The following is a 21,089-nucleotide window of genomic DNA, read 5'->3' as shown; positions in this document are numbered from 1 at the left end:
AATTGACAAACGCGAAAAGAAGTGCGAAGAGGGTGCTTTCCAATGGTCGTGTAACTTTACAGCAGCATTTAAACACTTAAAACTATATAGTTCTCGGTGGATGTAATAACATATAAAAGGTTTCGCCAAAAAGATAAAGGGATAGGCGTATTTGTCCTTAACCTCTTAAGGACTGCATTGAATTATTATAGCAGGTGTGAGGCATGCTTGGTAAAGCTCCAAAGGTCGACTACGAAGTACGAACAGAGACGCAGCCATTGAATCTTTGGGCCGGCAGCCCGGCATCGGGCGTTCACAGTCAGTAGAAGCAGCGGGCAGAGCGCAGAGCTCTAGAGAATTAGGAAAGTCAGGATTCCCCTATGACCCATGGGCCGATCTGGGCTGTACATAGTAATTAGTGACCAGCGCCACGTAGGCACCTTAGGTTTTCCTTTCCCCCCGGACCCCGGTAACTTGGCGCCGTTGGCGGCCGCGCTACTACCGGCGGGCCTTGCTGGTAGATGCGGCCGTGCCCGTGGCCGCCGGCTATAAAGCACCAAGCCCGCCGAGCCGAGCCTTGGTTTCCGCTTCATCCATCGAACCGGTGCGTGAGATCGCGGAGGAGACGATGATGCAAGTCTTCGTGAAGACGCTTGCGGGGAAGACCGTCATCCTCGAGGTCGAGAGCGATGACACTGTCGCCACCGTCAAGGCGAAGATCCAGGACAAGGAAGGTACGGGCACGCCGGAACCTTCCTTCATGCCTATCTCGCGGTGTGATCTCCGTGTTAGTTTGCTCAATTTAATTTGCTTCGATGGGTTCCTTGCCCTCGTGCAAGTGCAACAGAAAAGGACGCCGTCAATCTATGCTCAGGTAGTCAGGTTGGGTTGTGCTTGAAGAATGATGATCTGTGGCTGTGCTCCACCGATCGTTGTGTGCGTGCAGTGCAGGTATCGCCGCGGACCAGCAGCGGCTCATCTTTGCGGGGACGCAGCTGGAGGACGGCCGCACCATCGCCGACTACGTCATCCAGAAGGACTCCGCGCTTCACCTGGAGCTTGGCCTCCTCGGCGGCGCCTACGTCTGCTGGCCGATCTCGCCAACCCTCCTGGCCCTCGCGTACAAGTACTGTAAGGACCCAAAACAACCGTATTGTCCACCAGCGCTACAACCCTCCTACTAGCACTTAGGGCAATGAGTGGTTCTCACCTTCTCAACCCTAGTAAAAGGCTCAAAAGGTTTCCAACAGATAAAGGGGTTTTCCTACGCTCCCGCTACTCACGAAGACAAGAGGGGTTAAGCATGTCTTAATTAAACGAGTGAAGCAGTAAGAAAGAATTAGCTCTAAAACAAAGAAAAAAAGTTAGCATTTTACCTTAAGTTCAAATTTTCAACCAAAGTAAATCTTAGTGCAAGTAGTCAAATTTTATTTGACTCTCAACCCACTAAGCCAATTTTAGGTTCACTTCATGAAACCTTAGCTCTGATACCCGTTGTGAGAACCGCCCAATTTGATACTATTTTAAACGAACCGCCGGTCATTATCATCCAGATGAGAGTTAACACGTGCTTGTCGGAGAGCGTGCCACATGTTATCCCACATCTAGAGACACGAATAACCAACACATTATTCATCCAAAATAATATCAAATCCGGTAGTCCCACTGAAAACTACACCCCACAAGGAGTCTAACAAAATTTAGTTTGAGATTTTTCTAGCAATACACAAATAAATAAGCATTAAACTCACTTTTGCAAGATAAAACTATAGATAAATCTATAGCAAGGTAATATGCAAAACAATATTTTTCCTAAGTAGATCTAAGCTAGAGAAATCTAACAAAACAAGTTTCATAATTTTTGGAGATCGGTAAAATTTTCTATGCATTTAGCAATTATGCTAGAGATTTGTGATGTTTATATATGTCTACAATCTTGCAAAATGCATAGAAAATTGTACCGATATCCAAAAATTATGAAACTTATTTTGTTGGATTCCTCTAGTTTAGATCTACTTAGGAAAAATATTGTTTTGCATGTTACCTTGCTATAGATTTATCTATAGTTTTATCTTGCAAAAGTGAGTTTAATGCTTATTTATTTGTGTATTGCTAGAAAAATCTCAAACTAAATTTTGTTAGACTCCTTGTGAGGTGTAGTTTTCAGTGGGACTACCGGATTTGATATTATTTTGGATGAATGACCTGTCGGTTATTCGTGTCTCTAGATGTGGGATAACACGTGGCACGCTCTCCGGCAAACACGTGTTAACTCTCATCTGGATGATAATGACCGGCGGTTTGTTTAAAATAGTATCAAATTGGACGGTTCTCACAAGTACAACGTCAATAAGATGATCTGCCGCAAGTAAGCACATATACTATATATAGCTAGAGTAGATACACTTATGGATTTGTAGTGAGTTTGCGTGGATTTGCTTGTATCAGTTAAGCAGTTACCTTTTAGAGGCAGCGTAATTCTTTTTTGCTTCCCCATGAGTTGCATACATGGTTTTTGAGGTTCATGGGATGGATGGTTTTTAATTGGTTGAACCTCTAAATCACCTTATGGGGAAAAAAAAACTTTACATCTGTTTGCGGCTGCCTATTTCCCTGTCAACAGTTCATTATTTTGCTGCAACGGCTGAGGTTATAGTCGGCTACCAGTAACTTTATATGCTTTTTAAAAATAGTATCATTTATTACTGTTATCGTTCATTTTTCAATCTTATTCACGATGTTTGTCGTTGTAATGCACATGGCAATATTCACGATGTTTGTTTTCAGATGCTATGCTCGCCTGCCGCTTGGCACCAAGAACTGCCGAAAGAAGAAATGTGGCCACAGTAACCAGGTGAGCCTTTGTTTCTTCCATCGGCATCTGTTGGCCTTATTACTGACTCCAAGTACGGTTTGCGGTTAATTTTTCAGAGTTGCTATTAGTTGGCAACTTGGCATCACTGTGCTCTAGCTTAGGTACTCAAGCTCATGCTTAGCATTTTAGAGCTTGATGTTGTTCAGAAATGTAATCCTGCTTTATATTTTGGTTCATGTGGTATGTACTATGATCCATATCTCCCCAGTTTCAGATTTGGTTGTATGTTGCGCGCCGGCGTGCGTTTCAGATTTATTGTTTTGCATACTGTGCTCATAGTCACCAAAGTTTCTAGAACGACGGACCAAGGAACGAGGAATATGGAATGAGGAACGGCGTTTGGGATGGATTTTTACACTGCGGGAACGAAAATGTTCCCCGTTCCTGTCTGGAACGACGTTCCCAGACTATGAGTCTGTGCTCAGTATCTCAACAAAATGCTCTTCTTATTTAAGAATTATTTATTTAGACATAGCGGCTGACGATAGCATTGTTGTAGTTTCAGTGATCAATCTTCTTTTCCTTGTCTGGTCTGATGTATTTTGCCCGATTTGTTCTTTTCAGATAAGGCTGAAGAAGTCCAGGGACGAACGGTACAGGTTCCGTTGAATCAAATATCTCAGTACTGGAGTTAGTTCGTCTTCTTTAGTTTTGCCGCGGTGTAAAGTTGCTCCATGATACTGAACATGGAGTCATGGACTACGCTAATGCTTGGGTTATGTTGATAGCATGGTTAAGAAATGCTAGTTAACATGGTAGTTTAACTCATTTCTTGGCTGAATGAACACTCCGGGCTCTGTATGCTGCTATGTTTTCTCGTCTTTTAAAGGTGCCGCTGAAGGTTGAATTCCGGCTATACTCTAGTAACTGCTGATGGTGGCCACCTCCATCCGGAACTGGTTCTCCAAATTATTTTTTTAATTAGTAATGTGTTTAAATTTTTATGAAACGACATTTTTTACGGGATAGAGGGAGTATTTTAAGTATTTGGAAGTTTTTTTGTTATTATACTTCGAGGGGAAAGAGAAAAAGGGAGCACGGGTGGGGAGGAACGAAGCGATTTAGTTACGCGAAACACGGACGTGTGGGTCCAATATAGATTTAGAGGATTTGGCCCATATGTCATAGAATGTTAGCGTGAGATGTAAGCAGGGGTCGTCCGTTTCCCAATCCCAATCAAAAGAGATGTCCCGTTTAAACAAGGAATTCTGATATTGGACACTCAATGGAGGACTCGAAGATGGTGCCGGACTCGGAGTCGGAGATGTCCCAGACGTTTGGCATGCAAAACGGCACCATGCAACAAAATAATGGCGCCTAGTTGAGCGCCAAGAATCCAAAGGGCGCTCGCTACGCACGGCCCAAACAGTGAAATGGAAAAAAAATCCCCAACCTTTAAAATCAAGCCACCATGCAAAACTCAGCGTCACGGGGCTAAGGGCATGTACAACAGTCCAAACAGCTGCTGTCTATTTAACACACACAGACAGCTAAACAGACAGTTTATACAATGAGTCCAGTGGCGGAGGGTGAAGTTAATTGTAGGGAGGCCGATTATAGAAAGCAAGTGAAATTCAGTTCATGCTTGGGCCTTGGGCTAGTTCAGATGCGCTGACGCTGCCTGCTACGACATTGTTGTGTATGCGTATGTTGAGCAATTGCTATGCTTTGGCCTTGGACCGGTACTGGACCTAGAGAATTTCTACCGAGACAAGGGGGTCGGAGCCCAGTTTGGCCTCTACGAGACTCCGCCCCTAAATGAGTCATCTGTTTAGCTGTCTGTAAAATATTTAATTCACTTTTTGATACATAAATCATGATGATCTAGTGCATAATTTGAACTTTGTGGCCATTGTGTTGTATACATGAGAGAATATACAATATATCAAATAATTCGTATAACTCTTAGAATAATGATGTATATAATATATATTTACATGGATAGAAAGCAATGATTCGATTCATACAGTTCAATTCTCAGCAGAAATACAGTCAGAACAATGGATGAGCAATAGCATCTCCGACAGACCATTTGTCGCTCAGCCTAACGTTGTAGTGCTCCACATGGCCATAAATCCCTCAAAAAAAAAAGATCGCTGCAACTGATGCCAGTCAATGAACACATAAACAAATGAAATAAGCCAAGTGCTTGGCCTCACAGTGACCAGTAGAAGCCTCCACGGCGCAAATCAAGAAGCCTCCAAGGCTCCGACCCCCAAATCACCTACAAAGATCAAATCTTCCCTTTACAAATTACAACGAACCAAAGATTGGGGGGAAAAGGGCACGAAACCAGCTTTTGGAGCTTACCAGATCAGAGGATTTCCAAAGGGCGGGGTAGCTCTAGTCGAGGGATTGGAGAAAAGATTCGATCCTACCTCTGCTCCCCCACTCGCAGGGTTGTGGCGCTCGATTTCAAGGGGCAGCAGAGGAGTAGAGGCCGTCGCCGCCTTCTCTTGCTTCCCCATGGTGCTGGCCGCCGCTGCTAGGGTTGATGCCGCGGATGAGGAGAGCTTGTGACGAGCAAGCCAGCGGGATGTGGATAAAGGGGAGCATTCGCGCGCGAACTGGCCGGCAAAATCCAACACCCGCGCGCGCGAGCGTCCGCGCTCATGGGATCCGGCCGCTGTCGACGACTGGGAACGGAAGGATACAACGGTGATGGGCGCAGGGTTAACCTTACCGGTGGGAACCGGTACGGTTTGACCGGTTACCGGTCAAACCGGTCCGGACTGGTTCCGGTTTCGGCCGGTATCCAACCGGCCAAAATTCAAAATTTAAATTTAAATTTAAAAAATGAAAAATTTTTAAAAAATTTTTAAAAATACTTCAAGTTGTGATGAATCTAATGGTATTAAATTTTCTCAAAAATTCGTTTATTTAGTATAGTTTGCGGGGATTTAAAGTTAAATAAAAAAAAAAGAAAAAAATGGGCCGGCCCATTAAGGCCCACCAGTCAAACCGGCCGGTAAACCGGTTGCACGAGAGCTTTTGAATTTAGATTTGAATTCAAACAGATCAAACCGACCGGTCAACCGGTCAAACCAGCCGGTAAACCGGTCGGAACCGGTTGCACGGGAAATTTTGAATTTATTTGAATTTGGATTTGAATTCAACCGGTTCCGACCGATAATCGGTCAAACCGGTCCGGTAAACCGGAACCGGAGGCCGGCGGTTACCGGTTGGGAAATAAAACCCTGGCTGGGCGTCGACGACTGGCCTCGGAGCACGCGCAAGTGCCGTGGATGAACGAGACGACGGCAAGACTCTCACTCATTTAATTCATGCCACGTAGGATGATTTTGCACATCTGGACACAAATAGACAGATGCTGTCTAACCGTTGTACATGCCCTAACACATCGTTGCACTTGCCATTTGAACTATGCAATTTTCTCGTATGGAATGCAACCGCAACCCTATTTAATAGGGAAGACAGGAAAACTCTATTCTAATTAATCGCTCCTTGGTAAGCATAATTCTATTCTAAACAACAACTAATTTAGGTATGGAGGGAGTATACCATTGCAAATAAAATCTAAAAAATTTATGGCTTCGGGTGGGCGGCAAGCGTGTCGGCATCATCGGATTGGGGAACATGGGTTCCTTGATCACAAAGAGGCTCGAAGTTTTTGGTTGTGTCATCTACTGCAACTCTAGAAAACCCAAGGATTCGGTCTCGTACAAGTTGTTGCGCACCACAGCGGAGGCGTCGCAGCAGAGTGGCCGGCTGTTGGGCGTGGCCTAGCGGAGCCCCCGCCAGAGGCAGAACGGCGTGGAGGCGTTCCAGGTGGCGAGCTGCGTGTTGGGCCGCGCGCCCTGTAGCATCGGCTTCACCTTGGCAAGGAGCAGCACCACATCAGGGTTGGCGGAGGGCGAGGCTAGCGGCAGTAGCGCGGCCAAGCAGAGGAGGAGGAGGAAGTGCGGGCAAGGATGCATCGAATCGCCCGGGGCGGCCTCGAGGGCGACGAAGATCTGGAGGACTATAGAGGCTATCAGGCTCGTGGAGTGAGGACTGATGAGGGAGGTGATGGAGAGGGAGAGAAACGGGGGGGGGGGGGGGGGCGCTCCTGACAGGTTGGGCCTAACCATCAGTCCAAGTCAGTAACCCACCACAGTGCCACCGTGTAAACCACGGTCACGCTGGCGTCCGCGTAGGCAATACCACCCCAGGGGGTTTCCTGCCCTGTTTTCAAAAGTTTAATGTGTTGGTCACCCGGTTTTATAGTTCGAGTTGTAGGTTAGACACATGCTCAAACTTCCGAGGGTTAAGTAGACTTTTTTCTATTTTCCATCCTATTGTACACTAGAAAGTCATTAACATTTTCCTTGTATATAAAAAAAGAGATGCGAATTGACTTGTTTGACAGAATGAGAACAATTCCATAGGATGTTTGGGCCACGTTGATCTAAACCAAGATATTCTCACCAACGGTGTGCATATGTTTAGTGATACAATCTGGAACAGGTCAACAGTGAGAACTGTTATGAAACATTGAAACATATATCTGCCTCTGCTGAACTCCGGATTCTAACTGACTGTATTGCCCAAGTCACAGTTACCGGCTCGGCTGACCGGCGTTTGATGATTCATCCTGTTAACGCTCCTTTCACCTCAAGTGGAGCTTACTCTATCCTCCACTCTGACGACGCCAACGAACCCGACGCCATGCGGATTTGGAGCACCAAGCTTCCAATCAAGGTCAAGTTCTTCGGCTGGCTGCTCTTCTATGGCAGACTGAACACCAGAGCTCACCTCCACTGCCGTGGCATCCGTGCCCTGGAGGACTCCATGTGCGAACACTGCACCACTGAACTTGAAACGGACGATCACCTCTTCCTTCGTTGCCCTCGTGCTCGGGCTATCTGGGATCGCTTGCACATTGACACTGGCGGGCTTACTCCTCGGACGCCTTGGCTGTTCGGCGTCAGAGCTCCTCTTCCTGATCAGATCCACATCGACATGATTCTGCTTATTCTTTGGCACATTTGGAAAGCACGGAATGCTCTCATCTTTGACAGGGCAGATCAAACGTCCACGGTGACTATTCGCCGCGTGGCTCAAGATTGTGAAGCGTGGAAACATCGTTACTCTACTGACAAACTACAAGTTGAACGGTGGCGGGACTTCTTTCTCTCCAAAATCTAATTCCCTCACTCATCTGTAATCTCTCCCTGGTATGCCAGGAGTATATTGTAACCAAAACAATCCATTTCTAATCAATGAAGTAGGTGGGGAACTCCCCCCCCCCCCCCCCCCCCCCGAATTTGCTTCAAAAAAAACATTGAAACATATATGATATATAACATATGAGCTTTGGTTGGTCATCCATCTCATGCTGTCAAGTGATGGAACAGTTCAAATTGAACATTTGTCTTCATCTCTAACTTTAAATGGGGTATTAAGCCAGATTATTATTCTGAACCTTATAGAATAACTTTGGCATTTGAAGTTACGAGATATCCAGATAGCCTTTTCCTACTGAACATAACAGCTAATACCGTATATATCCATCTGAAGTATACATGACTGATGTATCAGCAAAATATGAGTGCTAATTGATTTGGCATTAACAGTTGTGTGTTGTATAATCCCTTTTCTACGTCCAGAATGGCAAATTGCTTCTGAGCTCAGAATGCAGGCTACTGATGAGAATACCACCTAGCAATTCCAGGGATTTTAATTACAGTCCTTTTTTGAAGATGAGTTTTGAATTGTTTTGTTGCGATATGAAGGGAAATTTTCTTCTTTGTTGAAATGTACAGTTGCATGATTGATATAATGATGTTGTATCCGCTGTTGTATGTAGGGAGAAACCTGTGTATGATATATCATGGCGGACCCCTGCATGTGCGAAAGTTGCTCTGGAACACTACAACCGATTGAATGAGGTCTGGTCTTTTTAAAACTTTTTGTGTTCATTAGTTCCTCTCTGCATTGTCTGATACCCCACTGTGCTAACAGGATGAGCATGAGCTGGTAAAAGCAGTTGACAGCAAAGCCTTTTTCTATAATGGCCAGTGGATGCATGCAAACTTCATTGCAAAACCCAAAGGGGACACAAGACATGCTTTCCTTAGTCACAAAAGATTCTTTGCTGAACTGAAAATAGGCCCAGAAGGGAAGGAAAACATGTCATGTGTCTCCTGCATTAAGATGGACCCAGGTGTGCTAATTTTGAAGAATTCTCTTTCTATTCTCATATTTCTGTGTATGTTATTCTTTCTTTGGTGGCTGCAAATAGGTCTGTTCTCTGTTCATTGTTAATTTGTAGTCAGTTTCTTTACTGTTTGCTCTCATCATGTGTAGATGAGCCACAAAAGACTGCCATGTTTTGAGGATTTGCTTTCTTGTTATGTATGTTGATGATGTGCAGTATTGTTGAGCATTCTTGGATGCATCATTTGCTGCTTGTTGATTCATTACAGGTCTTTTACTCACGTGTAGTTTATGTTCCTTACTCACGTGTAGTTTATGTTCCCTTGAACTGATTGTTGCATCGGACTTAGCTTGCCATTGTGTTCATACAGTTTTGAAGGCATTGCAATTTTCTCATTTGGCACAAATTAGTCACTTTGGCAATTAATGGTGTTGCTTACTTTGTGCAGATGGTCCCGAAACAGCACCAGTTTTTGGATGTAGCATTTGCCCAGGTCATATTTTACACCCTGTTGCTGGAAAACACCGAGGAGGCAAAGATGAAATGCCAAGTTCTTATGTTGCATGATAACATCAATATTTGGCACCAGTGGTGTTTATCATTATGTGTTCTTGTTCCAAACCTTGCTGTAGTCACTCGGAACTTGTGGTCTTTATCATTGTGTTATCCTGTTCCAAACCTGGCTGTAGTCACTTGCCACTTTGTAACACCCTAATTTTCAATTTAGGAACCTAAATAAATTTAATTGAATTTGTATAGGTTCGATAAGGTTTTATTTAAATTTATCTTGAATTTAGAGCATTTATCGAGAATTTAAATATTTTACTTAGCCATAAAATGAAATATAAGGTTAAATAGGCTTTGTGCATCTCATGCTGCCTTTGCATTACTTCATTGCTTGTAGTTCAACTTGAATTTGAATTTCCTGAATTTGAACTCAATTTGAATTTGTTTGAATCCATTTCAGAAAAATGCAAAACATTCTCTTTTCCCCTTTCTCTCTTTTGGCCCGCCCAACTTCCTTTTTCGCTTTCTTTCTCTCTTTTCCTTCTCTCTTTTCCTTCTCTCTTTCCTTTCCTCGCACGGCCCAACTCCGGCTCACTTCCTTTTCCCGGCCTGGTCCGCCTTCCCCCTCCTTCTTTCACCACCAGGCGGGCCCCGCTTGTCGGGGTTGCCTCCTTTTGATCGAGCCGGACTTGAGCTTGAGTCCGACCCGGCCACACCTCCCCACGCCTGGGCTCGCATGCCGAGGCCCTGGCCCTATTTATAGCGCCGCATGGACCCCTCTTGACCCCTCTGTTGAAGTCGCCGCCATCGCTTTCGCCTAAACCCTAGCCACACTGTCGCCTTTGCTCGAGCTCGGGGCCGCCGCCCCTGTGATGTCTCTCCGTCGCAGTTGCTCGACGCCTTCGCCGCCCCGGAGCTTCGCGTTGTGGTAAAGACGTTGGACCCTCCTTTCCTTGTTTCCCCCTCTGTTTCGCGCAGGATGGCTCGCTGGAACAAACTCCGGCCCGCGCCGCCCTTCACCGCCGCACACCTTTGTCGGCCTCTGTCTCGCCACGTCGATGCCCTAATTGGGTTCGCGGCCTCGCCCTCGTTCTCCCCGACCAAACCCGAGCCAAAACCCCGGCCGGATTCGCGTGTTCGCGAACCACCGCCGGCGACAATGTCGCCACTAAACGCCCCCGATCTCGATCCAACGGATCGGATAGATCCAATCCGTTTTAATCTAGAGCCGCTAGATCTAAAACCTATGGCCCAGATTTGTTTGGACCCGGGTCCAACACATACCGGTGAACCCAACCCCTTTTGATAAAGAGCCCCTCGGTTTTCATGGAATCAACCCACCGTCCATCGTAGTTCAAAAGTAATTACAAAATAGCCCTTTTATCTTCGTTTTAGTCCCTGCATTTTTATAAAATAGAACCCACCGTGCTTAGCTTGATATTTTGCTTGCTAGCCCCTGTAAACAAGGTTTAATTACATTTTAGATCTTAGTTTCTTTACTCAGAGCCCCTGTTCTTTCAAATCTTTCTCAAATAAGCCCCTAGAACCATGTTTTCGCCATAACTTTCTCGTTTTAACTCCATTTTAAACGATTCTTGTGCTCACGCGATCTTTGCAACGTGTAGAACAGTTCTGTAATGTCGTTTTGTACTTTTTATATTGATTGGTGTACTATTTCTTATTTATTGCATTTGTCTGCTTGTATGAACGTGTGTGATAGACGATACGCAGTTCGAGCAGGAGCCCGAGCAAGTATTTGAAGACGCGGAGCAGCAGCAACAGTTTGAGGAAGGCAAGTGGCCTTTGATTGTGCTCATTATCCCAAATAATTCACAAATTATTCACATTTACTTTATTGCATGTATGAGTCTATGATATGATGGGGACCCAATTAAGGATATGCCTAGTTTACTTTATTTATCCTTGATCAAACTTGGGTTACTTTATTTATGTTGGGTAGCTTTGCTAGTTGCTTATACTTAGATCATGGTTAGAGATATTGAGACAAATGCAACAAAAGTTACTCATGTTCACTGGTTATTATTGTTAAACAAGATCATATACTTTAATTGGAACATGGAGAACCACCCAGAAAAATAGTGCAACCACAATACTATATAGTTCTGGTCTTGGTCAACTAATTAGAAACTCTAGCTAGTGACAGTCTTACCGAAAGGGCAAGAGGAGATGCATCGATGGGGTATAGCCCGGTCCTCTTGGGGTAGCAGCCTTAGCTAAGGTGCTAACCATTAGGGAGGGTTATGCTCTGCTTTGGCTTGAAACCTTAGCGAATTGTTACTCGTTAGGGAATCTTTGTAAAGGCCCCGTAGTGAACCTCTCGCCACTCACCAAAGGAAGTGTTTAAGGGCCTTGCAAACCCGGGCGACACAGGAGGATACGAATTGTGGGGAAAGTGTATAACCTCTGCAGAGTGTAAAACTGATATATCAGCCGTGCTCATGGTCATGAGCGGCTTGGACCCTCACATGATAATTGAACTTGAAGATGATCTAAATCGATGGTTATTATGATATTGTTGTTGTTACTCTTTACTTACTTGAGTTAATGGTATATACTTACACTTAGTTAATGCTTGCTAATAAAATTTGACCAAATAAAATTGCTTATCGCAGTCAAACCATGTCAGCCATACCTTTGGTTTAGCCTTGCCTATAATATAGTTGTTTCCCTACCACTTGTTGAGTACCAACCATAAGTGCACTCACCCTTACATAAACACTGTTTAGACCAAGATAATAATTGCCCGGAGCATCCTGAAGACTTCGAAGATTTCTAGGCATATGTCTCCCAGTCAACTGCCTGTGCTGATGAAGATTCCGCTGTTACTCTGAGACATTGTTTATTCGATTAAGATTAAGACTATCGGTCATGTAATAAAGTTCTTATATACTCTCTTTTGTTATGTCACTGTAATGATATTTCACTTTATTTGTCTATCGTGTTTACGGAACTTGATACTGGCATACATACGGGATGCATTCGGTTTCTTTCATAAACCGGGTGTGACACACTTGTGGTGCTTGTCATTATGTTCTGTTCCAAAGCTGGCTGTAGTCACTAGCCAGAAGTGAGATGTTGCTTGTTTACTCGTGCTCATGTTATGACTATCTAGTTATCATTTTTAATGGATAGACCTCTATGAAATCCAGTTTCTTTCACGCCAGCAACACTACTCTCATGCTAGTAAATCATATTCACTTACGTACTGGATGTGGTAATAGAAATTATACTCCATGTGATGCATAAGTACTGATATCGTATGATTTTCTCTTAAACGAAAAAACATCGTGCTCCTTGAGGCATGTAGATTGGTCTAATGCCATTGATCCAGAGGATCCTGAGCATGCTAGTACTGATGATGACAATCAATGAGATAGTAAATATCAAACATACATGTTTACTTATTCTAATAAAAACACAGGCATCGACATACATAATATTCTTGCTCTAACATCAATCGACAAGTCATGGCCACATGCAAACAACACAAGAACATTCTTCAGATGTCCTCATCAATCCACAACACAAAGAGGAACATTATTCAGGGCATAAACGAAGTTGAGAATTATCCTGAGGATCTGAGCTTAAATATTCCACCGAACAGACTGAAAAAATATATGAAACATACCGGTACCAATATTTTTTTGAAAGCTGATTACTAATATCTCAGAATTCATGTTCCTTGAATCACCCAGTACAGAAATAGATCCTACTGAAATAGACTGTGCCTACCCAAACAGATTGGTGTGATCGACCTCGGGGGCAATAACTGAAATGATGTGATGTTTTGGCTCTCCACTGCTCCACCACCACCATCATGATACTTTGTCCCCCAATTGTTCTGGTAGTCGAACATACCAGTTCTCCCTCTGGAGCCAAATCCATGGGTCTCAGGAAGGTGTGGCATGGGTAGAGCTGGTGGAGGGCTTGGAGGAGGTGTTTCTGGTGGTGGAGGGCTTGGAGGAGGTGTTTCTGGTGGTGAAGGGAGAAGATCCAATGTTGGGAATCGAGGTGGCCCAAATACCCACTAAGCTGAGGACCTACACTTAAGACACACCAACTCACTCTAGAGTCGGTTAGCCTTTTCAATTTCTATCTACTTAGTGTATAAGGTCCTTTCGACGGCAAAGCCACCTTCTCGCTTCCGGGTGGCAGAGCCTACCAACAGATGAAACTGGCTTCCGGTAGGCTGAGCCTTCCTACGATGAAGCCCAGACCCTTTGTGATCCCGGGTGGCAGAGCCAACCTACGATAGATCATAACTTATACACTAAGTACTTAGAAACTGGGAGACTAACACTTACAAAACACTTGTTTTATTATAACACAATAGTATTACACAAGAGTACACAACACACTCTCTCTTTGTGGCTATCCAACCACTCACCTTCTCATCTGCCATACTCTTGGATGGATGGCATGGCAAGGAGGAGGGGTCCTCTATTTATAGGCCAAGGCAGATCATTGGGTGGTGACATGTGTCCCCCCTTTTAGAGAATTCCTAAATATTACAAGGTTTTCTAATTTGTTTATTACTAATTCTAGAGTACTCCTTGAAAATACCTTCTTATTGCCTTGTGGAGAATACTCTAGAAGGTTGCCTTGCATTCTTCCAACACTCCCCCTCAAGGCAAACTTCTATCCAGACTTGTTTTTGCAGACTATGCCGAGTGCTTCTCGAAACTTGACAAATTTTGCTTTGTTTAAACTTTTTGTGAAGATGTCAGCAAATTGCTATTTTGTCTTTGTAGGCACCATCTCGATCTCACCTTTAAGGACCTTTTCCCTTATGTAGTGGTAGTGGACTTTTATGTGTTTGGTCCTTGCATGAAAATTTGGATTTTCTGCTAGGCGTATAGAGGATAAGTTGTCACGGAAAATCCATACTTGATAATTTGTCGGCTGATGAAGATCCTCCATCAATTGCTTAAGCCAGGTGCTTTCTTGAGCTGCCATTGCTGCTGATCGATACTCAGCTTCAGTACTTGATAATACCACAGTGGGTTGTCTCTTGCTGCACCATGATATGGGTCCTGACCCAAGACTGAAGAAGTATCTTGCGATTGATCGTCGTGTGCCACAATCTCCAGCATAATCGGCATCGCAATATCCCATCACCTGGCAATCCTTTGTCTTCTTGTATAGAATACCAAAATTGATGGTGGCTTTAATGTATCTGAGAATGCGCTTGACTGCATCAAGGTGAGGCTTCTTTGGATTGCTCATGTATCGGCTGACCACTCCAACTGGATAGGAGATATCTGGCTGAATCAGGGTAAGATAGATAAGACTCCCGACCAGTTGCCGATACATAGTCACATTCTCCAAGTCCTTCCCTTCCTCTTCTTGTAGCCTCACATTGGAATCCATAGGAGTAGACATGGGCTTGCAGTCAATCATCACGTACCATTGTAGAAGATCCTTGGCATATTTCTGTTGACCCAGAAATAGCCCTTCTTTTGTGCGCTCCACCTCAAGTCCAAGGAAGTGCTTCAACTCTCCAAGCTCCTTCATTTGAAACCGGTCTGAAAGATTTTCTCTTGTCTTTTGTATCTCCCCATAATAGTCCCCAGTGATGATTAAGTCATCAACATAGACTAGTACTATTGGTAGTCTACCATCCTTGGTCTTCACAAATAGGCTAGAGTCTGATGGAGCGACTTTAAAACCACTATGCATAAGAAACTCACCAATCTTTCCGTACCATACTCGTGATGCTTGCTTCAAGCCATAGAGAGCCTTCTTCAGCTTGCACACGTACTCGGGGTGGATCTCGCTCTCAAAACCTCTTGGTTGCTCCATATAGATATCCTTATCAAATTCGCCATGTAGGAATGCGTTCTTGACATCCATCTGGCACAACTTCCAAAATTTACAAGCAGCCAATGAAAGCAAGAATCGAACAGTTGTGATTTTTGCCACTGGGCTAAATGTTTCCTCATAATCCAGCCCATACTGTTGAGAGAAACCCCGATCCACAAGTCGAGCCTTATACCTTTCAACTGAGCCATTTGGATGAGTCTTTACTTTGTAGACCCATTTGCAAGATATAGACTTTACTTCATTTGCTTGGCACTAAATCCCATGTTTGATTATCATTTAGTGCCTTCATTTCTTCCTCCATTGCCTTATGCCACTGAGGACCTTTTGACGCTTCTTCATATGAAGATGGCTCAGTAAGTATATGCTCATCGACAAAGGCAATATTTGCATGCCTTGGATTAGGTTTGATCTTCCTTGTTGTCCTCCGTAGTTCTTGAATAGGCTCCTCAAGCTCCATTTATGGCAATTGGGGGTCCTCCGGTGTCATATGATGTATGTCGGTCTTCCATGGGCTCTTGGCTTTCACTGATGAACCCTCTTTATCTTCATTTGGAGTTTGTGCCTCCTCCTCATCTTCTAGGATTTCTTCTCATTTGGAGTTTGTGCCTCCTCCTCATCTTCTAGTATTTCTTCTGGAACCTCCTCCAATCCTTTAGAATTAGGTAACTCGAACTTTTCAGGTGACCACCAAGCTGAAGCTTCATCAAACACCATATTTCTTGAGGTGTGGCACTTTCCTGTGGTTGGATTGCAGCATCTCCAACCTTTTCGTGCATCATCATATCCGACAACAATGCACCAAATTGCCTTCTTCTCAAACTTGCTCCTTAGGTGATCAGGCACAAACACGTAGCAGACACAACCAAATATTTTGAGATGGCTTACTACTGGCTTCACCTTCCATAGCAACTCATGAGGAGACTTGAATCCCAACTTTGGTTGAGGTAGCCTATTAATGATATAGGCTGTCGTCCTCATACACTCAGCCCAAAATCTCCTAGGCACATTCTTTGCATGGAGCATACTTCGGCAAGTTTCAGCAAGGTGACAATTCTTGTGCTCTGCTACTCCATTCTGCTGTGGAGTATTAGGGCATGTCAATTGCCTTCTTATTTTGTGCTCCTTGAAATAGATAGTGAACTCATTTGATAGATACTCCCTTCCATTATCAGTGCGGAGGCATTGAATTTTCATAATGAGTTCACCTTCTATCTTCTCGTTAAACACCTTAAACTTTGTGAAAGCTTCAGACTTCTCTTTCACAAAGTAAACCCAGACGTACCTTGAGAAGTCATCAATAAAAGTCACCATGTACCTCATTCCTCCAATAAATATTTGCTTGATTGGACCGAAGACATCTGAGTGTATGAGCTCCAATGGTGTCCTCGATCGATGCTCTAACTCTTTGTATGGTAAATGATGAGCAAGTTTGCTAAATGTCTCTTGCAAATTCAATATTCCTTGCCGGTTTTCTCACCTTGGCTCGCTGGTCCACAGAAGCCGCGAGGAGAGCTTCCAGATGAGCCGCCATGGCATCCCAATCGGCTGCAGCATCGAGGCTGGGAGACATCGGGCAGGAGGGATGAAGAGGGGGATGGGATGTGGGGCAGGAGTATTGCAAGCAGAAAGGCGAGGGCGGAGGCGGCGGTGGCGGCGAGGTCTGCAGGCCCAGCGACACGAAGGGCAGCGATGGCCGCGGGGAGGTAGGACGCCAGGGTAAGAGTCAGGCCGTCGTGGAGGAGGATAGAGCAGATGGCGGAGGCTAAGGTGAGGAGGCGGCGGTGTCGCGGGGCGGCTAGCAGCCGTACCGCGCGGTGAGGGCCGCGCAGGCGGTGCGCGGCGGCCAGCAGGTGTGGCGGCGGCGGCGGCGGCGCACGGGGCAGCCACAGCTGGCACGCGTGGCAGCAACGGCCGGTGCGGGCAGCGGCGGTCGGCGCGCCATAATGAAAATCCCCAAATCTCCCAAATCCTAACCCTAAGATCGGAGAGATCCTCACCTGTGCACGTCTCAAGCAGGGGCGGCGCGTGGAAGCGGGGCGGCACCGGCGGCCGCGTGGCATGCGGTGGCATCGGTGGTAGGGCCAGTGGTGGTGCCGGGAGCGGGGGTGGTAGCGCCCGTGTTCTGTTTTGCACGTCGTCGCGACTGGAGAGGAGTTGACCGGAGCTGGCAGTATATTGCGGTGGTTTGCCGAGTGTCGTGATCTGGCACTCGGCAAAGGCCTAGGTTTGACGAGTGCAGAGATGGGGCACTTGGCAAATGACCCTTCGCCGAGTGCCATATCATTGACACTCGGCAAACCTAGCTTGTCCCGAGTGTCTTCCTCTAAGCACTCGTCAAACATAAATTTCAAACCAATTTTTTGACCCTTAAAAGACTCCAAATCAAAAAAAATTTGAACTACAAAGTTGTCTATCTTTTCAAGGTGAACAACTTTTATTTTGGTTCCATTGTCATCCGATGAAGTGGTAAATAAGTTGGGCACAAAATCAACAACTCCTCGACTACGTTTTGAAAACGTTACCGGAGAGCTGTTGATTTTGTGAACAACTTTTCTACCACTTCATCAGATGGCCACGAAACCAAAATAAAAGTTGTTCGCCTGGAAAAGTTGTACAACTTTGTAGTTCAATTTTTTTGATTTGAAGTCTTTTTGCCAACGAAAAGCATGTTTGAATGTTGTAAATTTGAAATTTTAATATTTTAAAAAGTACTTTCGACGGGAAACAACCAAAATGAAAGTTATATATCTCAAAAATATATGAAACTATTTAGTTGACAACCTTTTTGTTTAAAATAATCTTGTCAACGAAAACTTGAAAAATTAAAAATTCTCCAACAATTTCTAATCCATTAAATTTGAAATTTAAATTTTCTAAACGACCTCGGATGCAAAAACTATCAAAATGGAGGCCTATCTAAATCCTTGACTACAATTTCAAATGTAAAACTATGAGTATTTAAATCATTGTGACACTACATATGTATTTATATAAGAAGAGGAAAACCATATTTTATATGCTTTGCCGAGTGTCTGCCATTTGACACTCGGCAAACTCAACATTTGCCGAGTGTCAAGCGGAGGACACCCGGCAAAGATGTTTTTTTTTTAGTGCGGAGGCTTTGCCGAGTGTGTTCCTCTTGACACTCGGCAAACGCACTACTTTACCGAGTGCCCGAAGAAAGACCCTCAGCAAAGAGTCCGGCACTCGGCGATGTTCGGTTTCCAGTAGTGACTAGAGTTGCTCTTACTGCTAGATGGGCCGATCTGGGCCGGAAGTAATTAACAACGCCTCAGTGAGAGGCAAATGAGTATTAGCGCGCTAATACAGGTGGTTACCGTTCCTAACCATCGTAGTGTCACGGCGACTTCGTCGTTTGAGCGCCAGGTTGGCAGCTAAGGTTTTCCTCTCCAGTCTCCACGGTGACTTTGCGGGTGCGCTACGTACCGGGCCTTGCGGTTGCGGGTGGGCGTCGCCGCCGGCGGCTATATAAGGGCCACACCCGCGGCGCTGCCTTTGGTTCCACTCCCACTGCCATCACCAAGCGATCGATCCGTCGAACCAGGGCGAGGACTCCAGCGAGATCGAGGAGATGCAGGTCTTCGTGAAGACGCTGGCGGGGAAGACCGCCGTCCTCGAGGTTGAGGGCGGCGACACCGTCGCCGCCGTCAAGGCTAAGATCCAGGACAAGGAAGGTATTGGCGTGTATCTGTGTTGTTGCCTTAGCTTGTTGGCCGCTGCATCGTGCTCCACCTCGCGTTGCTTCGCTTGCTTTTACTAGTTCGGCTGCCCGCGTGCGTCAATTTTTTTGGTTAGGTTTTTGCTCGATCCGTGCTCAATCGGTCGGTCGTCGTGTGCTTGTAGGTGTCGCTGCGGACGAGCAGCGGCTCATCTTCGCGGGGACCCAGCTGGAGGACGGCCGCACCATGGCCGACTACGGCATCCAGAAGGAGTCCACGCTTCACCTGGAGCTTGGCCTCCTCGGCGGCTACTGTTGGATCGAGCCAAACCTCCGCGCCCTCGTGTACAAGCACAACATCAAAAAGATGATCTGCCGCAAGTAAGTACTCTGTACTCATAGATGCACATGCACCATGTATTGTATGGATTTGTTTGCGTGATCTGTGAAACTTAATCGAGTGACTGCAATGATCGATTTGCTGCATTGTTTCTAGTGTTTTCTAAGTCCAGCGGTTGTTTGTCACTGGTAGGATGGATCGGTCCTTTTTTAGTTTTTACAATGCCTGAGTTGTAATTTTCAATCAGGTCCCTTGTTCGTCATGCTGGCAAGTTAATTGCATGGTTTTGAGGTCCATTGGATGTCAGGAATGATGAATTAGTTGAATCCACAAAATCACCTTACGAACCAATTTCCCAGTCAGTACTTTGCTGCAACTGCAGAAATTGTTTGGTTCGTTAATCTGTTATTGAGTACTTATTATGCATTGCGAAATCGAAGCATTTGTGATTATTTAAACTATATCTGGAAACAAAACTGGTTACTCAATTAGATGTGCAAGTTACCTGAACAAGCTCTAAAATCACATTCGTTTTATTCCCTAAAAAATCACATTCGTTTAAACTGCAATTCTTGCATGTTTTGTATGTCTCTTGGCTTAGATGATAAGATAAGTTGGTTAATAATTCCCCACAAAAAGTTGGTAAATCATTTTGTCCTTGCAATGGACATGACAAAGCATATGTTTATTAACCATTTTTCTCCTTCCAGATGCTATGCTACCCTGCCCCCTGGGGCCAGGAACTGCCGCAAGAAGAAGTGTGGCCACAGCAACCAGGTGGGCGTTAGTTCATTCCATCCCTATCCTATTTGCCATATTAGATATTAGTGACATTGAAATCACTGTGCTCTAGGTTGTTACTTACAAAAAATGTGCCCTAGATTCTAACGTCCACACCTAGCATTTTAGACCTTGATTGATGTTTTACAGTTTCGTATTTTTATGTTATGCCTGCTTTAGATTTAAATTTATGGTGGGTAATATCTATACATTTTAAGTTTTGGGTACTGTCTAAGTTTTGATACCTCAACAGAAATGCTCTTCACATTTATGAATTTGTACTTTGTAACAAAGCAATATATGTATGTTCTGAGTTTTCCATGTGTATGTATCTATACATATATTAATTCCTTTTCATTGTTTGATCTGATAAATACTATATTGTGTCCAAATGTATTGTTTTCAGCTGAGGCGAAGGAAGCTGGGGCACTTCAAGTACTGTTTCAGGTTCTGCACCTGACTCACCAGTTGAATCAACTGTCTCCGTTTGATATCAGATCATCAGTCTTTTAAAGCTTTGCTGCGGCACAAAATTCCTCCTGGATACTGAACATCGACTACTCTTCTGAATGCTTGGGTTATCTTGACGGCATGGTTAATGTAGTTGATAGCTTGATATGGTAGTTTAACTCTCTTGGCTGTGGGATGATCACTTCCCTGCTTTGTATGCTGCTCCGTTTTTCTGCCTTTTGAAATTCCGGCTTCCGGTTACTCTGTTCATGTAGTTGGTACCACACTGCCATGCTTCAGTTAACTGTTAACATGGTGTTCACCGCGATGAGGTTCTGTGCAGACGATGATACAGATTATATGGCCAAAGAGATATTTCTACTTACAATTAATTTTTCTATTAAGCTAGATGCTAAAGTAGTGGACTTAGGGTATGTTTGGAGGGGCTAAAGTTGAGTGCTAAACTTTAGCACCT

The 21,089-nt window shown here is 44.7% G+C and overlaps 1 protein-coding gene and 1 long non-coding RNA gene across 2 annotated transcripts; one reads left to right on the top strand and one right to left on the bottom strand.

Moving 5' to 3' along the window:
* Positions 1-123: 123 nt before the first annotated feature.
* LOC120687896 (polyubiquitin-like) lies at positions 124-21,002 on the top strand. The gene is made up of 7 exons (XM_039969982.1): positions 124-147; positions 605-713; positions 931-1,055; positions 18,958-19,060; positions 19,230-19,425; positions 20,095-20,161; positions 20,571-21,002. The coding sequence occupies exons 2-7, from the start codon at positions 608-610 to the stop codon at positions 20,622-20,624; spliced, it is 651 nt and encodes a 216-aa protein (XP_039825916.1). The 5' UTR covers positions 124-147; positions 605-607; the 3' UTR covers positions 20,625-21,002.
* LOC120687897 lies at positions 4,731-5,515 on the bottom strand. The gene is made up of 2 exons (XR_005680902.1): positions 5,165-5,515; positions 4,731-5,078 (listed from the first exon to the last, which is right to left on the bottom strand). It is a non-coding gene; the product is annotated as an uncharacterized LOC120687897 (long non-coding RNA).
* Positions 21,003-21,089: the final 87 nt, after the last annotated feature.

This window comes from Panicum virgatum, chromosome 9N, assembly GCF_016808335.1.
Source record: "Panicum virgatum strain AP13 chromosome 9N, P.virgatum_v5, whole genome shotgun sequence".
Classification (NCBI taxonomy): domain Eukaryota; kingdom Viridiplantae; phylum Streptophyta; class Magnoliopsida; order Poales; family Poaceae; genus Panicum; species Panicum virgatum.
Note: the sequence above shows the minus strand (reverse complement) of the source record. Positions and strands in the feature narration are given on the sequence as shown.